The sequence below is a fragment of the Cuculus canorus genome, chromosome 25 (genome assembly GCF_017976375.1).
Source record: "Cuculus canorus isolate bCucCan1 chromosome 25, bCucCan1.pri, whole genome shotgun sequence".
Lineage (NCBI taxonomy): Eukaryota > Metazoa > Chordata > Aves > Cuculiformes > Cuculidae > Cuculus > Cuculus canorus.
In genome coordinates this window covers 2,040,825-2,062,580 of record NC_071425.1, presented here as the reverse complement: position 1 = coordinate 2,062,580, position 21,756 = coordinate 2,040,825, and the positions used below count along the sequence as shown (strand labels likewise).

Here is a 21,756-nt window from a genome sequence, read left to right as displayed (position 1 = left end):
ACAAGTGGCCCCAGACCCGTGGTCACTCACGCCCTGGACAGAGAAGCGCTCCTCCAAGCTTTTACTCACCCAGATCCCAAATGGCACCTGGAAGCTAAGGGGGTGCAAACAGTGCAAGGCTTTTAATTCTGACGGGTGTCAGCTGGAGGCATCGCCCCTCGCCGGCACCAGGGGGGTCCGGACCCCCAGGACGGGCTCCAGGGAGGGTGCAGGAGGGCAAAAGAACCTGGGGGGGGTGCTGGTGTGGGTGCTCCCCACAGCGCTGCTGGCGTGCACCCCCGCGTGCGGGCGGCTTGGCGCTGCTTCCATTTATAGCGCAGAACACGGCACCGGCGCTCGCAGGTAGAAAGAAGCCGCAGTCGCCCCCGCCATCCCCCACCCCCCCAAAAAAGGATAAAAAGTCTCTGCTTAAGGCAAATCACGCTCTGCCTCCACCAGGAGCTGCAGGCAGGCGGGGGACGAGCTCAGCCAAGCCCCAAAGGGCGGGTTTGGGCACCACAGAAAAGCCTTGAAATGGCCCCTGCGTGGCCCCCCGCGTCCCCTCCTGCAGGGAGTGGGGTGGGGGGCACAGCCCCGCGGGGACAATGGCCGTGAAGAGGGACAAGAGCCTGGCATGGGACTCTGTCTGGACAGCAAGAGCGGACGGAGCTGTGTCCTCACCCCAACGTGGCCTCCTCCAGCCCATCCCTCTCCTGGGGCACTAGAACAGGAGTCTGGGGGGGTCACAGAGAAGCCCCCAACCCCTGCGTGAGGGGCAGGGTGAGCTCAGACCCACAGGAGGCAGGGGAGGGGTTTGGCACACAACAGTCAGTGGTTTTAGAGTCCCCGGTGAGGAGGAACCATGGTGGGAGAAGGGACTGAGCCCCCTCCCAGCCTCATCTCAGTGCTGTTAGGATGGGGGATCCACTCCTGGGGATCCACAGCGAGGCCCTTGGGGCCGCAGTGGCCGCTCCCGGTTGTCCCCGGCCGCAGAGGAATGTCCGGCGAGGGCAGGTCCCCGCTGCTCACGGCTTGCCAGAAAGCTCGCTGACCCGCTGGCGAAGGTGGAAGGCGAACTCGAACATGGTGGCAGCCAGGCTCTGGTGGATCAGGTAACGCGGCAGGCGGCCCTGTGGAGAAAGCAGAGCACGGAGACGTGAGTTAGGGCAGCATGGAGGCATGGTCGGATTTGGGGTGTCGAGCTGGCCCCTATCCCACCCCAGCAATGTCAGCTCCAGCTGAGGGATGTACAAGCGCCGCAGCGGGGAGCTGCCGCGTTCGGGGAGCTTTACTCCGGGGGAGGAACTGAAAAGCGTTTTGATTTCTCTAAAAAAGCCCTGCACGACTCAACCTCAACCGCCTCGGCCCGTGCTCTATTATGTGAAATGCATAAAAAATATAATCCCTGCCTCTGCGTGGGACGGGAGCTGAGGGAGGGTGGGAGCAACGCTGGGCGCTCGTGCAGGGTCCTGGGGCAGGGGAGGGTTCCTGGGTGCAGGCAGGGACAGCTTGGGGGGTCTGGTAGGCACAGCAGAACCCCCCGCTTTGGATCTGGGGGTTCCAGTAGGGCGGGAGGCAGAGATTTTACCCTGTAACAGGTTTTCCCTTTGACACAAAGGCAGGAGATTTTGGGCCTGTTGATCCAGAGGCCATTTCAGGCACCTCCCTAAAATGAGCTCTGTGATGAAGCTCCGTCACGGACACAAACACACACACAAACACACACACACACGTGTGTGTGTAATTCTCACCCTTGGCTGCAGGAAGGGATGAGCCATGTGCTATAAATATTCCTTCGGGGCCAAAGGAAATAGCAAGACAGTGGAGAAGAGGGGTCTGGGCACCAGCAGAGCCCTTCAGGAAGATGGTGGGAGCAGGCAGGTTATTTATAGCTTGGCCGCTACGGCATTTCTTCCAGCAGCGGAGGCAGGCAGTGGGCGAGTGCTCTCCGGCCCGGGAAACACAAGGAATATCTTTCCTTTCCGAATCCCATCTTGCACAACCAAGTGGGTTCGTTTCCCCTTCCAAAGCACTCATTACAGAAGGGCGGAAGAGGCATCAAAGCCAAGAAGGAAAACACATCTCCAGGGCAGAGGGACCGGAGGCAGTGCTCTGCTCCGGCCCTGCATTCGCTGCCCTGGCAAATGCTTCTGCAAATCCTTTTCCAAGTGTCTCACAAGGCAGGCAGGAGTGGATCTACTTTGTGGGGAGGGACGTGGGAGGGGAGGGGGCCGCACAGCTTTGCAGCAAAACGCTGATGAATGGAGCCTTTGTGCTCGCTGCTGCAGCGCCGTTACCACGTCAACCTTCAGCAGAGGAAGAAAACGGGCCAGCTCTGCTCCCCGCATCCACCCGACCCTGACTCCCTTCATGCTCTGCCTTTCGTCTGGGCCACCAGTGAGGACTCGACGTGCAGCTCCGCAAAGAGCTACAGATCTGGGTCATCCCTTACAGCTGAAGTGCCTTTTCCTGGGGGGCAGACACAGGGGTGGTGGGGTTTGTGGGAGAGTGTCTGGGAGCCGGGCATGCCAGGATGGGTGAAATGCCCTTTTGGTGGGGTCCTGGGAGCAGCGAGCAGCCAGACAACACTTCACATGCCCCACTTTCAGTCCCCAAAAAAGAGAATAAAAATAAAGAGGATAAAAACCTCCTTTCTTTCAATTCCTGCACGCGGAGATATGAAACCCCTAAGCAAGATCTCTGCCAGGTAAGGAAGAGCTTCTCCCCCTCACACTGGGGCAGTTTCACGGGGATAGAGGGTGATTTTCAGGTAGTGTTTAACCTCCACCAGTAAAACTCAAGTCCTTTCAGGGCAGCCTTTGATAAAGAGCCGCTTTTGGAAGCAACCAGCAGGACAGCAGCTGCAGGGAGCGGAGCTGGCCCTCGGCACGCAGCCCGCGCTGCACAGGGGATGCCGGAGCCCACTGGGAAGCTCTGCTGGGGACAGGATACGGCTGTATCGGCAAAGAACCACCTTTACCTTCAGGTCCGTGTTGAGAATCCAGATGAACGTGCAGACCCTGGGGTTGCTGGGACATTTCAGTACGATGAATCCTCCAGGCCCGTTCTCACCCCTGCAGGGAAGCAAGAGGATACAGTTAAAGCTGTTCTCTTGACACTCTGGGGTGCGCGGCACCGATCCTGCGCTGGCACCTGCAGCAGCAGCCACCGCCTCCGCCTGGCAGCGAGGACTGGAGCCCAGGGGGTAGGAGCAGATGCGCAGAGAGCGCGGGAAGGTGCCTGCTTTGGCTGCAGGCACACGGGCAAGCACGGCAGGGCAGGTTTCCCACAGGTGCCTCGGCAGCGGCGGTGCCAGGGCTGCCGCAGGGCCGTGGGCTGAGAAGCAGCCTCTGCCTCTGGACCGTGCCAGCGCAGCCGACATTGACTCTTCACAGCAGAGAGGTTTTCCAAGGCGCAACCCTGTGGAAATGGGTGCAAACAAGCAGGTCGCGGGAAAGCCAAGCAGCCAGGGAAACCCTGTGCAGTCAGGACAGGCTCGGCACCAGGAGCCTCATCGCTGCAGCCCCCAGATCATTCTCTGCACCAGCTGATCCATCTCAGAGACCAGAGCTGTGCTTGCACAGGCAGCCCAAATACACATTTCCCTTCCCTGTTCAGGAACACACTATTCTTGCTGCACACATCCGTAAAAAGATTTTTCTAGGCCCTGAAGTCCCCGACTCTTAAATAGACTGAGGCAGCTATAACGGCTCTGAGTTAAAATGTCAATTACTTTAACCAGATTATTAGGAAAAACAAAGTCAGCGTGCGCAGTGGCACAGCTGGGCCCCAGGCACCGGAGCAGACAGTAACAAGGAGCCCTTGTTTGTGGAGACTAATCCCACCGAGATCCATCACCAGCCGGGCAAAGCTGTCCCTTTGGAAGGGGAGAAGCCAAAGACGCGTGGACACTTTGGGAGCCAGTCCATCCTGACGCAGCTTGTTTCACCCATGGGACCATCTCTCAATGTCCGCAGCCTTTAAAGTCAGGAAGGGACTGGCTTACGAGAGGCAAAAGGCATTTGAGAGGCTCAAAGAGAGCCACAGTCAGCTGTTTACTGCCCCTCCGAAATGGCAGCGGGCCCTGTTTGGGAATTAACTGTTATATAAACAGGATGCGGACTGGCTTGGGGTTTGTGCTACTGGTCAGCACTCTCCACTCCCCTGCGCTGGGAAACGCCCGGGCAACACTGAACAGCACGGAGAGTTTCTTTAACAAAGGAAGAAGAACAAGGGAAGCAAGGTTTAGCTCCGCAAATAGATTAGCTTCCTGCAAACGCTGCCAGAAAGACAGCAGGGTTTTCATTTAAGTGGCTCTTTGCCCTAAGCTTAAGAGAAGCGCGTGTGTCAGATACCAGCTAAAAAAAAAAAGAGCCTGCCTCTTACCTGACATACTTGGAGAGCGGAGGCTTCAGGCTGTGCGTGGTCGACATCCCTGAGGAAATGTATCTATCTCTTCTTCTCTCGATTCGGCGCACGTTCACAAAATCCCTAAGCAAAGAAAGGGTGCTGACTGCTTTAAAACGTGCAACAGGACTTGGAAGGAGCAGATCCTGCTCTCCGAAGCGGTGGGAAAGGCGGTGGCAGAGGTATGTCAACACACGGACAAAGCACAGTGCAGCACTGTTATCAGAGAGACCGACTGACTGACTGAGATGGATTTTGAGCTCCGAGACTCTTGCCAGAAATGTCAGGAGGAGAATTCAGGGGCTCCTTGCCTTTGGGAGCGGTACCCGCACAGTCAGCCAGCCGTGCCTTGTGGGGAGAAGAAGCTGCCAGCCGGTGAGGAGCGGCAGAACCAGGGCAGAGCGCTCTCACTACTGTCAGATGCTTCTCTCTGTGTTTCAGGAGGGGTTTTAGGGGCTCAGTACAAAGCAGACAGTGGCATAAACTGACCTTGGGGAAACGACACCGCCCGCAGCCCCGGCTGCCACATCGTATGAGACAATCGTGTTGTCTTCAATCCGCTGCAAGATCTGGGGTGGGGAAAAAGAGAAGAGAGGTTTCTTCAGACCGCGCCTGCACATCTGTCTGTGCCAACAGCTGGGTTACATGGACCCTCCCCTAAAACAGCACTGGGATTCAAAGCCACCAGAGCATCTTTAGCAGTTGGTGGGAGGCTGAGGGGGATGAGCTCTTTGGCAGGGAGTGCACAGGTTTGTCTCCTGCCCTGGGATGGGCCACTCGGCTTTTCGGAGAGGGCATGGGTATTGCCTCCAGATCCAACAGCACAAACCACCCAAACCCTCCCAAGCAAAAGCCGGCTTGGCTCAGCTGCTGGCCCATCTCCCTGCCCACCTCATGGGCTTTTGGATGGGCACACGCATGCAGCTGGCTACCACAGAGCATTCGGATCGTACGGATGAGCAGCGGAGATTTAACGCCTCAGTGATTCGGATCCAGCTAAGCTCCAGCAGGGCCTGGGCACCGCTGACAGCCGGTGTTGGACTGGGAAGCTCCATCTCTCCGCTCCAAGGAGCTCCTGTGATTAAGCCATCTTTGTCCGGCACGCTCACCTGGCAAGCTGCCACCGTTCTGTTCCACAGGATCATCTTCTCAGGCTGGAGAATAACCTCCTGGTAAACCATTTCAGCAGAGCACTGCAGGAAAGCCTGAGGAGAGAGACAGAGCAGTTAGCCAGCCCCCAGCCCCAACTCGGTATGATTATTTTTAAGGAACACAGGGCAGATCACAAAGAACAACTGGGATAATATAGGAGGGGAGTGGCAAGGCTCGAGTGCAGGCAAAGCCAAGGCTGTCACCTCTCTGCCCTGTTCCCAGGGGCCTGGAGGGTGCACGTGGAATAAGACGACAGAGCAGACCTTGGATGTCAGCAGTCACTGAGCTGCCGCCTGACGAGGTGTAAAGAGAGGGCAAGTGTCTGTCTGTCTGTCTGCAACACAGCGAGAGAGAGACAGACCTGTGGGCTGACCCTGACTGCCTCCTCTCCTACCCTCACCTGACTTTACCAGCAGCTCCGCTGCATATGCAATCGCTTTGCGAAGTCACCGAGAAGCTGTTCTGAGCTCTAGCACAGCCAACATTCATGTCTCCACGTCCCCACGGGACAGGGGATCTTTGGAGGCAAACGGTTAATGCAGTAACGTGGGACCATCCAGCTTTTCCTCGCGAATACAGAGCTCCTGCCAGCGAGGCAACATATGCACTGGAACAAAGAAAAGCCACCGCAGCACCAATGCTTCATTAAAGCATGGTTTACAGCCAAGCCACTCCAGCGAGAGGGCATGGAGCAAGGCACTTCCGAGCAGCTCTTCTCAATGCCAGGCAGCAGCAGACGCACGCTCAGCCCTGGTCTTGCTGGCAATTAGTTGCAATTAGCCTCCTTGGTCAGATTAGTCCTAGATGCTGGGGTTGGAAGCGAGTCTTGCAGTCACCTGCTCCCACTTCTACCAGCAAAGACCAGGGCCCAGCATATTTGCTGGGGAGTTTGTCTGCCAGCCAAGGGGCTTTCCTGGAGAGATTCCCTAGAGTATGCAGCGCGGTTCATCTGTCTCAAGCAAAGAGAGTGTGCATTGCAGCCTGACCTGGCCTGCCAGGGGCAGGAAAGAGGATGAAAGCTGAGCCGTGGCTCTGAGCAGAGCAGTCGCTCTTTGCCTGGACTTCAATCGCCTTTGCACAGGCTATGGAAGAGATCCAGGAAGGTTCTTACCTTTAAAATAAAGGTCTTGCCGTGGAAAGGTATTTCAAAAGTGTAAACAACGTCACCAAAGTCCTGTGCAAGAAATAAGAAAGTAACATTTGTGTGAGCAAAATAAATCGCTTCTCTACAGGCTACAGTCTGCAAAGACTGCGGCTGCAGGAGCCGGAAGGACCCTCTCCAGCCCCCAACCGTCCCCCGCTGCCCAGGCTGTGACCCCAGAACTGAGCACGTTTCAGATGCACACGCACACATTTCCATAAACAAAACAATACCCAGAGAGGCAGCAGTGATGAGACAGAAAAAGAATCCGCCCCGTGCCAGCCTGCAAACTCCCCATCAAGGTCAAATTCTCTTTGTAGCGAGCTACCAACACCAGGGTAAGAGAAACGGGTGAGTTTGCCAACACTGCTGTTGTTACCTACATCTGAGAAGAGCCTCCCTGGAGGGGTTAGGGATGGACAGATGATAACCTTTCATCATTAGCCCTGTGTTAAAGTCTGATTAGTCTATTTAAATCCTTCCCCCCTTTGGATAAAGAAAACAATCTGCCCAGCTAGTTTGGCATCACACAATGGATCACTTGACAGGGGAATTTTAAACACCAGATGAGACTGCAGTTTGCAGGATTCTCACCCCAACAGTGCCGCGAGCCCACGAGCAGAAAGCAAGGCTGGGTTTAGGGTGCAGAGACACTGCCCCTTTCTCTCCGCCCTTCGGAGAGAGAAAGGAGCTCTAGGTACCCCAGAAAAACTCTACTGTAGCCCAGGAATGAACCAGAGCGGCAAGAAAAAAAGGCAGGGCATGGCCTGCTTGGCTTTGTGTGCCTCTGTGCTGCCTGGCGTGACTTGCAGAGCCCTTTGGCAAAGCCACAGTGGAAAGATGCGAGGCAGAAACACGTCCCCGACTGACACTCCAACACTTATGAGATTCCTGTCCTGGGGAAAGGCAGGGGACACAAACATCTCTGGAGAAGCACTCTGTCCTCCACACTCTCCTGCTCCTATGTGGGCTCCCAGAAAGGCCAGACCCCAGCTCCCCTTGGTCTCCCCAGCACGCCCAAAGGCACCTTGCTGTGGAGCAAGGGCAGAACCCGCAGAAACGGGGCCCCCCCAGCAGCGCCGCACGCCCAGCGTGCCTCCACTCCACCCCACCCCAGCAGCCACAGCTCCAAAGGTGAACCGTCCACCCCTGCCCGCCTGCTGTCTGGAGGGAGGAGTGATGGGCTCTCTCCTGTCAAACAGGAAGGCAATTAAACGTCTAATTAAATAAGAGGGGATTTTACATTTAACTGAACTGGAATAGATTCCTAATTCAATCAGGTAATTGTAACGCTTGTTAATTTTTCATGTCGCAAGGAGGTTTCAAAAGCCTCGTTTGTCCTCCCGTTTTCGCTAAGCCATCCGTGCTCGCTGCCCGGCAGGTGGGGCGGTGGGGGACACTTGCATTGTTTTTCTCGAACTTCCAGTTCTCCTCCTGAGCGAGGATTTGGTCCACAACCTCCATTGCATCTTTGCCTTGTCGGACGTACTCTTTCTCCTAGGAGAGAAGGGAACATTTCATTAGCTGGGTTTGCAGAGAGCCTGAAGTGGGCGCACAACGCTTCTACCCCGAACTTCCAGGGCTGGCAGAGGGAAAAGGGATATCTCCCATCACTACACCATTGAAATCTCTTAATTTGGGTCACAGTGGCCTCATTTTGGAGCTCAAAGTCACACTCCCTGCCCTGGCTTGCATCCACACACCAGCTGCGTCTACCAGTGAGTCTCCTGCCTTAACGTAAGGCTTTCCAGCAGGCAAAGGACTATGAGATGTGCAGAGCTTCCTTTGGTAGAGGTGCCAGAACTGGGGCAGAACGGCAGTACAACCACTTGGAAAAGAGCACAAAGCAGCCTGTGCCCAGCCGGGCTTCAGGAAAGCAAAGGATCCTTCTGTGAGCCACGGTGCAGCGGGGACAGTTGAGAGGATGACCTTCCCAGTATGTGACCACGTAAACAGGGACAGAAGAGATGGGGAGAGATGGAATAGGCAGGAGAAGAGCCAGAATTCCACCTCTGCGGGATGCTGCAGGGGAAGGAACGTAGCTCTGGGACTGGGATAATGTTGGAACCCCCTCCTGCAGCAGCCACGATGCCACCAGAGCAGGGAACAGCTGAGGGGCAGGCAGAGCTCCTCAGCCAAACGCCCTTGGAGCAGAAGGTTGTGAAATGAGGGACAGCAGGCTCGGGCACTCTGCGGATACAGCACCCCAATGGTGCTGTGGGGTTCTCAGAGGTTCCCACAGCCCTGCATCAACCTGAAGCCAACGGGCAAAGACACCAGGCCTCACGCCACACTGCTTCTCTTTACCTGAGCTGTCAACACCTTCCTCCCTGCGCCTTCCTCATCCGACTCGTTGTCCGACCCTGGCAGGGAGCAGACAATTAGCGCACAGCCGATGAAGACCCCACTTGTACAACCTCCCTCTGACCTTCTCGTTGGGAACAGATGGTGTCTGAACCCAGCGCCCTATCCGATGTGAAGGGCTATCAGTGGGGATGACCCCAACACAGCCCAGGCCCTGCCTCCTCGAATGGCTCTGCATTGCAGCCGGCTGGGCAGGCACTGTTCTGCTCTCTGGAAGGCTGAGCACGAACCGGGTGTCAGCTACACTGAGACAACTGCTCCGGCTGACGTCTCCTCGCTTCTGAGCATGGAAGGTCTCCGGAGCCAGCACGAGGTGGTGTCACAGGGCAGCGGCACACTGCCAGCTCTTCTCCTCACCTGCTTGCGGCAACTTGCCCCCATGCCCTCATCCCAAGGGCAGCACTTTTCAAGTACTTTAGCCACAGCTATGAGCATTTAATCCCAAGATCACAAAAGGCTCTGGTTTCCCACAGAGCTGAAGTCAGGTATGCGGGGCTGAGCGCGACTCAGCTCTACAAATGGCAGGGAGACAGCGTGGCTGCACCTCCTGTGCCCAGACACAGCGCGAGGAGAGGGGAGGCTGTTCTGCAGTGTCAGTTCTTGGAGGCCCTGCCAAGGGCTGGGATAATGAGACAGAGCTTAGAGTGGGGGAAACGATTATGGAGGTGAGGAGACCCAGGAGCAGTGTAAGGAGAATGAGCCTGGAGAGTGAGGCAGCCCAGCAAGGAGACGGTAGAAGGGGAAGAGAGCAGGTCCTACCTGCGAAGGACTCTGGCGGGGAGTAGAACTGCCCCTCGGAAAGGGCTCTGGGGTAGAGCAGTGGGCCGCGAGAGGCTGGAGCCTGGGCTGCCAGGTACCCTGCGAACCAAAGACCAGGTTTTACACACACAGAGCCCGACACTTCAACACCAAGGAGTCCTGGAACCCCCACCACATCCACTGCAACTCAATCGCCCTCCCAGCCACGTTATCCCAGGCACAGACGGTCTTCTCGAACTGACACCAGCCAGCCCACAAGCTTTTCAGCCCCTATTGCCTCATCTTTTGTTTGAGACATTTTATCTGTATGGAGATCAATGGGCTCTTTTGCCTGTCAAATCCAAAGGCGATTAAGCATCTAATTAAATAAGAGCTTCCCCTGGAAGCAATTTGGAACCTGAGCCTAATCCAATAGAGGCATTAAACACTTGATCATTTTTCATCTTAAAGCCTCCTTGCAAGACCCAAACATCCTCTGGTGTTTTCCAGTCAGGCAGTGCATTTCTGACAGAGCCCCACTTGACAAATACTCCTTCGTTTACGTGCCATTTCCCAGTCCTCATCCCTCAGCTGAACCTGGGAGAGCAACAAATTCCTTCTGCTGCTTTAGGAACAGGCAGCCGTGCCAGCCCAGGCTGAGCAGCCGCTCCCTAGAAGGAGCCCTGGAAGTTCCAGGTGCCCAGCGTGGCAATTTGTAAAGCATTAGGTCAGGCTCCATCTCCGTTTACTCTGAGCTCAGCAACCAGAAGCTGTACGATTACACACACCGTAACTCAACGCTGCACCCCTGCGACACCTCCGGGACTGAAGCAATCCTGCTCGGAAAGGTCTCCAGCCCAGATCCGAAGACAGATATCAGAGTCCAAAAGTCCGCCTGGCATCCATCCCACTGTTTCAAAACAGCTTCTCTGATGGGGAGGTGAGCTCTTGTTTCCAACCCGTCTGGGCTTCGGGATTCAGACATTAGGGAATCTGGCACGTTTTTCTCCACTCAATTAAAAGATGCTTTTTATAATCTGGTATTTTCTTCCCCTGAAGGAGCTTATATACCATACCAGAATTGAGTCAAGCACTTCCCATCACAGCCAGCCTGGAGATCACGTCTCCATAAATGTCATCTCTGTCAAGGTGCTGCCAAAGCAGCAGAAACCCCAGGCCTGGTGGTTTGATCTGCCAGCTCGTATCAGAGAGGAGCGAAACACTTACATCGTTCTTCTTCTGCTTCCTGAGTTAGGACTTTAAAATCCAGGAACCACGTCTCTAACCAGGCAATGACAAACGAGACGATAGGAAGCAAATAGCCGAAAGCTCCTTTGGCCAGAAGCTGCGTGGAAGAAAGCAGAAAGCACAGACAGTTTACACAAACGGGAAAAGAGCAGCGCCAAGTAATCACAGAGCAATTCCCTGCGAGCCCACAGAAACCAACCTCGGAGAGGATGACCTTCACAATCAGGAAGGCACTGGATATCAATGTCGTGACCTGAAAATAAATGTATGCATTTCAGATCTCTGCAAACTCCAAGCGGAATGAGAAAACTAAAAACAGGAAAGGAAAAACTGCCTTCTTACCGCGATGACCCACCAGTGGCGGAGCTTCACGACTGCGTAGGCCAGCAGCAACACAAAAAACCGAAAGAAAGCCAAGACCTTTAAAAACAAAGAGCCACCGACACTTGTTAATGCTCTTGTCCCTCTGCCAGGTGATGGGAGGACACAGACAAGGAGCAGCTTCCGAGGACATCGCTGCCTGCACAAACGGGGTCAGGACAGGCTGAGATTTGCCTGATTTCAGTGAGGTGGGCAAGGCTACAAGGAGACCCTGTCCCTCTTGACACACAGACCCTCCCTTTGGCTGCACCACTCTGAGCTCCAAAGCTGTTCCCTCACCTGCCACAATCTGGGATACTCACAAATATATCAAAGAAAGAGGTCTTGAATCTGTAATTGATGATTTCATTCTCCAAGTTCTTCTGGATGCCATCCTTCGTCTGAAGGGGAGAGAGGAAACCACAAAGCTATTGAGTGCGCTGATAAGAAACTAATGGTAGAAGGAGCCTGGCCAAGTGGTGACTGGAGGTTACTGCCAGGTCAGGTTCTGCATCGGGCATACAAATGCCTGCTGCCGGCACGGCACGGGCTCGTCTGCCAAGGCAGGACTGTGGGAGGATACAACGGCCCATTTCACCCTTGGTTTCACAGCGAGGAGTGCGAGTCTGGTAGCCAGAGCCGGAGCAGCAGGCAAGTAAATGAAACGCTGGATATGTGGGAACTGCTCCTCTGGCTCTGCACATCCAGTGCCGCCCACCACAATTCTAACAGCCTAAAGCCCAGGGCCAGACAACGACTCCAGGAAATCCAACAGAGGAAGTCAACTGTACCGGCAAAGGGGAAGAGGGAGAAAAGGAGAACGAGGGGTAGACAGATACAGACGGACTGCAAGGAAATCCAGAAGAGTCAAAACTGCTTTCTGGCTGCGTGGAAGCTCACAGATGAGCTCTCTTGCCTCACCCCGAGACTATCTGGGGTCTGACAGCCCTGGTCCTTTTGACTCCATAAATCCTGATCTCAGGGGCCTGGAATCGCTGTTTATGAGGAAGCGGATGGCTCAGGTAACTGGAACAAATGCTTCACCTTTAGGCTATTGGTTTGAACGCAGCCCAGCTGGCCTGGAAGCTGGTACAGGCTGACAGCTGTTTGATGATCTGTGAGAAACAAGTTGGTGGATCTCAGGCCAGTTCTTGGCAGCTTGGTGTCCTGGCACCCTCTCGTCAGACTGTCCAAGGACAGAAGAGGCAGCCATCGGGAAACAGTCCCTCTAGGTCAGGGCTCGTGCTTAATATTCTGGGAGAGGGGGACAGAGCAGTTCTGCATTACTGCTCAGCTCTGCTGAGCTGCCACCAAACACCTCTTTCCTACACCGGAACTCTGCTACGAGACACTGCAGGAGGAATGAGGCACAAGGAAGGCTTTGGATTGCGATTTATAGAATCATGGAATGGTTTGGGCTGGAAGGGACCTCAAAGAGCATCCAGTCCCACCCCTGCCATATGCAGGGACACCTCCCACTGGATCAGGGGCTCCAAGCCCCATCCAACCTGGCCCTGAACACCTCCAGGGATGGGGCAGCCACCACTGCTCTGGGCAACCTGGGCCAGGGCCTCCCCACCCTCACAGGGAAACATTTGTCCCTCGGATCTCACATCAATCTCCCCTCTTGCAGCTGAAAACCGTTCCCACTCACCCTATCCCTGCCCTCCCTGATCAAGAGCCCCTCCCCAGCTTCCCTGTAGCCACTTTCCATACTGGAAGCTGCTCTAAGGTCTCACTGCATCCCTCTCTTCTCCAGGATGAACAACCTCAACTCTCTCAGCCTGTCTTTGTGCAGGAGGTGCTCCAGCCCTTGGATCATCTTCGCGGCCTCCTCTGGACTTGCTCAAACAGATCCATGTCCTTCCTGTGCTGAGCGCTCTAGAACTGGACACGGCTCCAGGTGGGGTGTCACCAGAGCGAAGCAGAGGGGCAGAATCCCCTCTTTTACGTTGCTGGTCCCATGGCTTTGGATGCAGCCCAGGACCCGGTTGACTTTCTGGGCTGCGAGCACACAATGCTGGCTTGTGTGGAGCATCTCATGCATCAGCACCCCAAGTGCTTCTCCTCAAGGCTGCTCCCAATCCATTCTCTGCCCAGTCTGGATTTACGCTTGGAATTGCCCTGACCCATGTGCAGGACCTTGCCCATGTTGCCAGATCCACACTATTGCTGCCACCAACAACCTATTCTCTGACCCGGGATGTGGCTATGAGACACTGCAGGAGGAATGAGGGACAGGGAAGGCTTTGGACTGCGATTCCTGCGAGGTGTTTAAACACAGGCCACTGCAGAGAACAAGGAAGAACCACCGTCTGCAGCATCTCTCTGTCTCTAAGAGCAGTGAGCTCGCAGGATGACAGTCTGCAGGCAACAGACATTTAACGAGGGTCAATTTGCTCAGCTTATCTCGCAGCGAAGGAAACGGTTTGATAAAAAAAGCATTAGTCATTATATAAAAATCATTGCTCTTCATAACTAGGCAAATAAGCTCTCCTAATAGCTTTAAATATGCAGCATCTCGGCCCAGGGCCCAAATATCAGCAGTTAGTCACTCATTAATGGCTACCTGCAAGCTCTGCACTCGGAATTGCCCTGGTGACCGCACCGGCAGATTTATCTCCCCGGGGCTGGATATTTTGATTTATAGACAGCACCTCTCCAGAGAGCCGGGACAAGAGCAGGAGGCCGGGGTCCAGGACACCATCGGCATGGCTGGAATGTTGGCTGAGAGATGCTTTTTCCTAAGGGGGAGGGGAGCAGGGGTCTCTTCAGCTCGATGTGGGCAGGGCGAGGGAGCTGCTGGCAATCTGTTAGGTGCAGACACCCAGGAGATAAAGAGGGCAGAGATAAAAGCTGCTAAGTGAGCGCAGGATGCAGTGCTGATAAATAAAAGCCAGGCACCGGCAGGGCTGCGGGCAGAAGCGCTGGGGTCTATCTGTTCATCTCTGCTCAGGCTGTTCCCTGGGAGTACACGCAGTACCTGAAATCTGCCCCCAGCTCAGCTGAATCCAGCTGGGACCAGTTCAAGGAAAATAAAACAAAATACAGCCCAGGGAATTGCTCCAATTGAGGTAAATAAACTGGAATTCCCTGCTCATTGCAACGGTTGACACACCGAGCAAACGCAGCAGCCCGCACAGGCATGACAACACTCCGGAGAGGATCGAGCCCCCTGTGTTTCCCTTCGCCTCTGGCTTTCCGAAGCTGAGACGAGTACGGGTGTGTTGGGAGCAAAGCTCAAGGGCCTTTTCATCTCTGCCCAGCAGAGGGATGGGCAAGAGGAGGGTCCACACATCCCACCTCGCTCCTTCGGTGCTCCAAGAACAAGACAAAGCCGGCAGCTGCTTGGCAAACATGCAAGGCAAGGGGAGGAGGGGAGAAACTTGGCCAACTGCTCAACCTGGTGACTCCACGGGCCCCAGATCTCATTACACAACAACACGGAGCCCGACACGTGTTAACGACCCCGGACAGCCACAACAGGGCCCGGCTGCAGGAAATAAGCTGGACTTTAGTTTACACCGACCATGCCGGGGGTTTCTCAGCCAGCACAAATCAGCAGAGCGCTGGGAAGAACAAACAAAGACTTGGCCCGAAACTCCTGGAATGGAGCAATTAAAGCAGAGGGAACTGAGTTAACAAAGCACAACTTAAAAGGGCAAAGACTCAACAGAGTTGCTTCCCCCAACTTACATTCAGTTCAATTATCCACAACAAAGAGACGAAGAGCAGGTCAAAGGTGACGAAGAGGCAGAAGGTCCGCCTCACATCGGAGATGGCTTTCCTTTTCTCCGGAGAGAAGTAGCAATACGGGGAGAAGCCCTGGCTCTGGGAGAATGAGGTGCTGATGGACGCTATGGCTGGGAGGCTTCGTTCCAGGTCGTGCTGCAGGTCTGTCGGCTTGCTCATCCTCGACCCAAGCGACCTGGGTCCTACGTCAACTGGGGCAACATCGGCCAAGACAGGGTGTCACCTGTGGGGAGACACAAAGGGGACCCTCAGGTCTCCAAAAATATCTTCTCAGGGCAAATATTCCTATTGGTGGATCAGATCATGCCTGTTTTGTACAGTTCCTGAGGGAAAAGGCTAATACCAGCTTTTTGGGCTGCCAAAGAGCCTCCCTCTTCAAAGCGAAGGCATCCAGGGCTCCCCCCTCTCACCCTGGCCCTCCACGCTTGCCAGTGCGGGCAGGGACCTTCCTTCCCTCTTGATCACTGCAGGGAAGGAAGAATCAGCTGTGAAAGGCTCGGGGCTCTGCAGTGACCGCAGGGCCACCACAAGCAGCACTGGAACCCAGTGGCAGCCACCCTGAACACGCTCACAGCAGGTTGAGCCAAGCTGGCGGCTACAATCAGAGCAGCAGATGGCAAACCCGGCAGAGATGCCGTGGCAGCAGGAAAAGGGGCCTCAGGGTGTTTCCACAGAGGCCCGTGATCCAAACGGGAGCAGTTCCCAGGATCCCAGAGCCACCCAGCCCCTCCCTGCACTGCACCAGCCGGGAGCCAGGCATCCCACCAGCCACGGATCCCGTCATGAATCATGGAACAGGTTGGGTCAGAAGAGAACTCAAAGCCCATCCAGTTCCTACCCGCTGCCATAGACAGCAACATCTCCCACTGGATCTGGTAGCTCAAAATCCAACCCGGCCTTGAACCCCTCCAGGGATGGGGCAGCCCCCACTGCTCTGGGCAACCTGGGCCAGGGCCTCCCCACCCTCACAGGAAAACATTTCTCCCTAAGATCTCATCTCAGTCTCACCTCTTTCAGCTGAAATCCGTTCCCCCTCACTCTATCCTGCACTCCCTGACCAAGAGCCCCTCCTCAGCATTCCTTGGAGCCCCTTTCAGTCCTGGAAGCTGCTTCAAGCTCTCCCCAGAGCCTTCTCTTCTCCAGGCTGAACAACCCCAACTCTCTCAGCCTGTCCTTATACAGGAGGTGCTCCAGCCCTTGGATCATCTCCGTGGCCTCCTCTGGAGGAGCAGGAGGCTGCCTTTCATGCCCAACTCCAGCCAAGTGGAGCAGCAGGAAGGCAGCAGGGGCAAGCGTGGCTCAATCCTAGCGGAGCAGCTGGCAGTGCCAGGCACGCAGCCCCGGCGCGAGCGAGGTGCTGAGGGCTGAACGTTGTTCCCAAACAGCCCATGCCAACCATTGTATTAAAATTCTTCCTCTCCGTCAGCACGGCACAAGGAAGTCGCTACAGTAATGGAGCGTGCTAGAGACAAACAAGGAAAGAGGATGCCAAAACAGGTCAGACCAGGGATCTGTCAGTCCCCAGCTCTGCCACCTCTGAGTCCCTTGTGGCAAAAGCACAAAATGCTCCCGCCCAAGGACATTTTGTCTCCAAAAAGCAAATTTTTTGCTGTGTTAGCGACTTCCCCAGCAGTTCTGCGTCCTCCAGGATCTCAGTGACGTTGGTTTGTCTACAACAGATCGTGCTTGCAACAACAGGAGGTTTTAGCTACGCACTGTCTGAGGAAAAGAGCCCCGAGTGTGCCCAGACGAGTGGGAAGGGGTGACCCACGTGGCCAGTGAAGCTGGGGTGCGGCCGAACCCCACCAGAGCCCAGTGCAAGCGCAGAGTACAAACTGATCTGGGGCAATTTTGGGTCCCCGCACCAGTAGCTGCTGAATCCAGTGGCTGCCCCATCTCTGGAGGTATTCAAGACCAGGTTGGACGGGGCTTTGAGCAACTGGATCCAGTGGGAGGTGACCCTGCCCATGGCGGGAGGGTTGGAACTGGATGGGCTTTGAGGTCCTTTCTGACCCAAACCACTCCACGCTTCTGTGATCCCAGACCCCAGGGAGTGCCGGGGCTGGAGAGGGAACAAAGTTGGAGCCTTGTCAAATCCCTGTAAGTCTCTCTCAGAGGCACATTGGAAGGAACTGGAATACTTGTCACTTTGGATCAGCTGCAATGACCGAAGCCCCTTTGCTGCTTGAAGCGAGGGGGCCCATCTCGAACTGAGAAAAGTTAAAGACATCTGTGAGCACTGAATAATGCATCGCCGCGGGCCGGGGCTGCTGCTCCGCTTCGGCAGGGTGTCACCGCTGTGTCCCTCAAACACCGCTTTCCACTTACACAGCCCCCCCGCAACTTTCACAGCGCTTTAAAATCACCCTGTGAGATTCGCCGGTCACGTTCCCTCAATGCTGAAGAAGCGCTGGGGCTGCGCTGCGGTGCCGGGGATGCGGCAGAGGATGGGGATGCAGTGGAGGATGGCAGCTGGAATGAGCCCTGTGCAAGTCAACCTGCCCAAACCCCCTTGTTATTCAACTTCCTGGTGAGGCTTAGCACCGCACGCTCATCCCAATCCAACCAGCAATAACCAACACTTGGGGAAGAAGAAGCAACAAGGGTTTTACCTTCAGAGCACCATGGGACAGACTGGGAGAAGCCCAGGTGAGCTCCCTCCCCCCCGAGTGGAACTGTTCCATCAGGCTCAGAAAGCTCAGAGCAAAAAGAGCAGGGGCTGATGCGAGCGTGCAGAAATGTGCCTGTTTCTGGGTGACAGATAAATTATTGAGCGCTCCGGCATTGTATTATGCATTCAGACAGCCCCCGCAGCTCCGCACCGGCTGCCGAGGCGCGAGTCGCTTTCGGGGGCTCTCAAGGAGTGCAGCTCTGACAGCCGACACGACAGGCCAGGGAAACGCAAGTGGCACAGGGATCAGGGAGGCCTCAGGGCTTTTCTGGTCAAAACCAAGGGGTTCTGGAGCCTCAGAGGAAAGATTTGGGTTCTTTTTGGTAGCGAGACTTGTTTTGAGGGGGAAGCGGGAGGAGCTGCAGAGAGACAAGAAGCGATCATGGAATCACGATGGTTGGAAAAGACCTCAAGCTCATCCAGTCCAACCATCAGCCCAAGCCCACCGTGCTAAATAAACCATGTCCTAAAGTGCCACAGTCACAGCATTTTTAAATCCCTCCAGGGATGGAGACTCCACCACAGCCCTGGGCAGCCTCTGCCAGTGCTTTACCACTCTTTCCATGAAGGAATTTTTCTTAATATCCTGTCTAAACTCCCCTGGTGCAACTTGAGACCATTTCCTCTCATCCTCTCATTTAGGAGAAGAGCCCGGCACCCACCTCCTCACAACCTCCTTTCTGGGAGCTGCAGAGAGCAATAAGGTCTCCCCTCAGCCTCGTCTCCAGGCTAAACAACCCCAGGGCCCTGCGATGCCACCCTTGGCAGTGAGCAAGCAAATCCCAGCGGGAAGCAAGCATGGAGGAGAGGTGGCTGGTGAAATCCCAAGACAACACCAAGTGCCGATACCCAGCGGACGCTGCTGCAGAGGCTGTACGGAAAACAGCAACATCCCAGCGTGCCGAGGGATGTGCCGAGGCAGAACCCAACCCTGGGAAAGGCCAGAGCAGCCCAGCAAAGCTCGCAGTGCCAAACCCTTCCCTGTGCCACCCCATTCCCAGTGCCAAATCCTTCTTTGTGCCACCCCCTCCTCAGTGCCACCCCCTCCCCACACTCTCAGCTTTCAGATTCAAATCACACGCTCCTCATTAGCACACGTTTGCATGTCAATGACACCTCTTACAGCAAGAAGCCTTTCCATCTTGTGACAGCGCTTCTTCTCCTTTCCTCCCGCGCCCCCGACTTCCCATTAATGCCTCTTCTCAGCTCACATGATGACTTCTACCACTAATTCTTGTGTCACCTCTCCTGAAAGCTGCAGCCTCTGCAGCAACGGCTGCACCAGGGGAGAAAACACAAGGAGATGGAGCCGGACGGAGCCTTTTAGGGGCGCCAGCCATGGGTGTTTCCCTTAACACACGGCCAAGCTTCCTACACAGAGAGATGCCTTTAAATAAAGGTGCATATAGAACTAGACGCTAAACCTCAAGCCCAAAACGCCAGGAGATGACCCAGTGTCTTCAACAAACCAAAGATTCCCTGGCACATCTGTAGCCAAGACCCTGCAGAGCCAGGGCTGTTTGGTTTTTGAGCACCTCCAGATCCTGTGGTGAGGGCTCAGCATGGAGCTCCGCCACAAGTTGTCCCTGCATCCATTTGGAGAGTTCCTTAAAATCAGAGAATCATGGAATGCTTTGGGTTGGAAGGGACCTTAAAGCCCACCCAGTTCCACCTCCTGCCATGGGCAGGGACACCTCCGGTTGCTCCAAGCCCCATCCAACCTGGCCTTGAACCCCTCCAGGGATGGGGCAGCCACCACTGCTCTGGGCAACCTGGGCCAGGGCCTCCCCACCCTCACAGGGAAACATTTCTCCCTGAGATCTCATCTTAGTCTCACCTCTTTCAGCTGAAAACCGTTCCCCTCATCCTATCCCTGCCCTCCCTGATCCAGAGCCCCTCCTCAGCTTTCCTGGAGCCCCTTCCGGTACTGGAAGCTGCTCTAAGGTCTCCCCGCAGCCTTCTCTTGTCCAGGCTGAACAACCTCAACTCTCTCAGCCTCCCCTCATACAAGAAGTGCTCCAGCCCTCCTCTGGACTCGCTCTAAAAGCTCCATATCCTTCCTGTGCTGAGGACTCCAGAACTGAAGCACCTTCCGGGGCTGATCTGAATCCTTGGAAGGGTTGCCCTGCCAGACCCAGTACAGGCTGGCTCCCGGCACAACACTCCCAGGTGACAGCACGGTAAAACGGAGTGACGAGGAGGATCAGGGCCACAGCTTTCATCTGTCTGTGACCCTTGCAAGAGACAGGGAGCTGCTGCTGGATGAGTTCAGGGTCCACGCAGGTGCAAGGTGTGGGCAGAGACTCTCGGGGAGCCCAGTCAGAAACAGGGAAACTCAGAGGGTGTGTGAAGAGCACACTTCCCCGGAGCTGTGTTCGCTTGCAGCCCATTTGCCCCGGTCCTTTCCCTCGGAGCTGTGTCCACAGATCTGGACGAAGCGGCTCTTGGTGTGGCAGCTCCCCTGATCCACCTCACTCTCCTCATTAGATCTCTACGCTAATTATCAGAACATTTCAGCACCAGCATGGTTCCCTGCAGCCACAGCCTGCACTGAGCCTCAGGTCCAGCCCCTTGTCTGCCCACCCAGGGGGCTCTGATGGGTGTGAGACCCCCGACTTGGGACCCAGCGAGGGACACAGACTGCCTGGACGTGCAGGAGGGTTCTTGCCCTGGGAGCACTGCGGGACTGAGCCCCAGGGAGCCGGGAAGGGGAAACCCTCAGGGCTGAAACATGGAAAGTCGGGAACAGGGAACCCTCTGGCACCAAACCCGTAGAGCCAGGAACGGTGAACCCCCAGGATTGAGCATCAGGGAGCCTGGAATGGAGAAGCCCCTCTGGGGCCAAACCTAGAGACTTGGGAACTGGGAACCCCAGGAATAAGACTCAGGGAGCTGGGAACAGGGTCCCCCCCGGGGCAGAACCTGGAGAGCTGTGAACAGGCCCCACCAGGCCCAAACCTGGAGAGCCAGGAATGGGGAACCCCAGGACTGAACCCCGGCGAGCTGGGAACCCCCCAGTTCCGAACTCCAAGGAGCCGGGAAGCCCCCAGGACTGAACCCCAAGGAGCCAGAAACCCCACAAGACCGAACCCCAGGAGCCCAGGAATGGGGAATCCCCAGGAATGAGCCTTGAGGAACCAGAAACAGGGAATCCCCGGGACAAAACCTGGATTCTTGGGAATGGGGAACCCCTGGGATGAGGCCTGGGGAGCCGGGAACCCCATTGGGACCGAACCTGGAGAGCTGTGGATGGGGAACCCCCAGGGCTGAGCCTTGGGGAGCCAGGACCCTCCTGGGGCCTGAAGCTCAGGGAGTCGGGAATGGGTCCTCCCGGGATCGAACCTGAAGAGCCAGGAACGCGGAACCCTGGGAGCTGGGAACACCCCCGGGAGCTGGGAACCCCCCTGGGACCGAATCTAGAGGCTCGGGGATGGGGGAACCCAGGGAGCCGGGAACGGGGAAAACCCGGGACCAAACGTGGAGACTCGGGAACCCCCCAGGAACGAAGCCCCGGTGCTGAGCCCCCGGAGTCTGAGAACGAGGAACCTCCCCCCCAGGGCTGAATCCCGGGAACTAGGGACCCCCGGGACCGAACCCCGGGCAGCCTGGAACAAGGAAACCCCGGGACCGAACCCCTAGGCCCCGGGAGCGGGGCTGAACCCGCGGTACCGGTACCTGGTGCCGCCGCTGCCGCCCGGTACCAGGCCCCGCCGGAAGCTTCCTAAGCCACTTCCGGCCCCGCCGCGACCTCCGAACCCGGAAGTGAAACTTGAGGTGCGTGCCGGAGCCGACCATTGGCGGCCGCGGGGGGGGAGAGACCATTCCATAGCGGGGGGGGCGGGGAGATGGGAGAGACCATTCACCATAGGGGGATCAATGGGGCTGGGAGGAGCCGTTCACCATCGGGGGTGGGGGTGTCAGTGGGGCTGGAAGGAGCCATTCC

At 56.1% G+C, this 21,756-nt stretch overlaps 1 protein-coding gene across 2 annotated transcripts; it reads right to left on the bottom strand.

The window, feature by feature from the left end:
• Positions 1-96: 96 nt before the first annotated feature.
• STARD3 (StAR related lipid transfer domain containing 3) lies at positions 97-21,613 on the bottom strand. Of its 2 annotated transcripts, none has more exons than XM_054088541.1 (15): positions 21,489-21,613; positions 15,086-15,365; positions 11,713-11,790; positions 11,372-11,449; positions 11,229-11,282; positions 11,009-11,126; positions 9,803-9,901; positions 8,987-9,042; positions 8,084-8,176; positions 6,650-6,712; positions 5,496-5,591; positions 4,876-4,955; positions 4,366-4,470; positions 2,960-3,053; positions 97-1,109 (listed from the first exon to the last, which is right to left on the bottom strand). In XM_054088541.1, exons 2-15 carry the CDS (start codon positions 15,299-15,301, stop codon positions 1,005-1,007), a joined length of 1,335 nt encoding a protein of 444 aa, XP_053944516.1. In that variant the 5' UTR covers positions 15,302-15,365; positions 21,489-21,613; the 3' UTR covers positions 97-1,004. The 2 variants fall into 2 exon arrangements, with proteins under 2 accessions (XP_053944516.1, XP_053944515.1); XM_054088540.1 differs by lacking the exon at positions 21,489-21,613 and adding an exon at positions 16,151-16,278.
• Between the last annotated feature and the right edge of the window lie 143 nt (positions 21,614-21,756).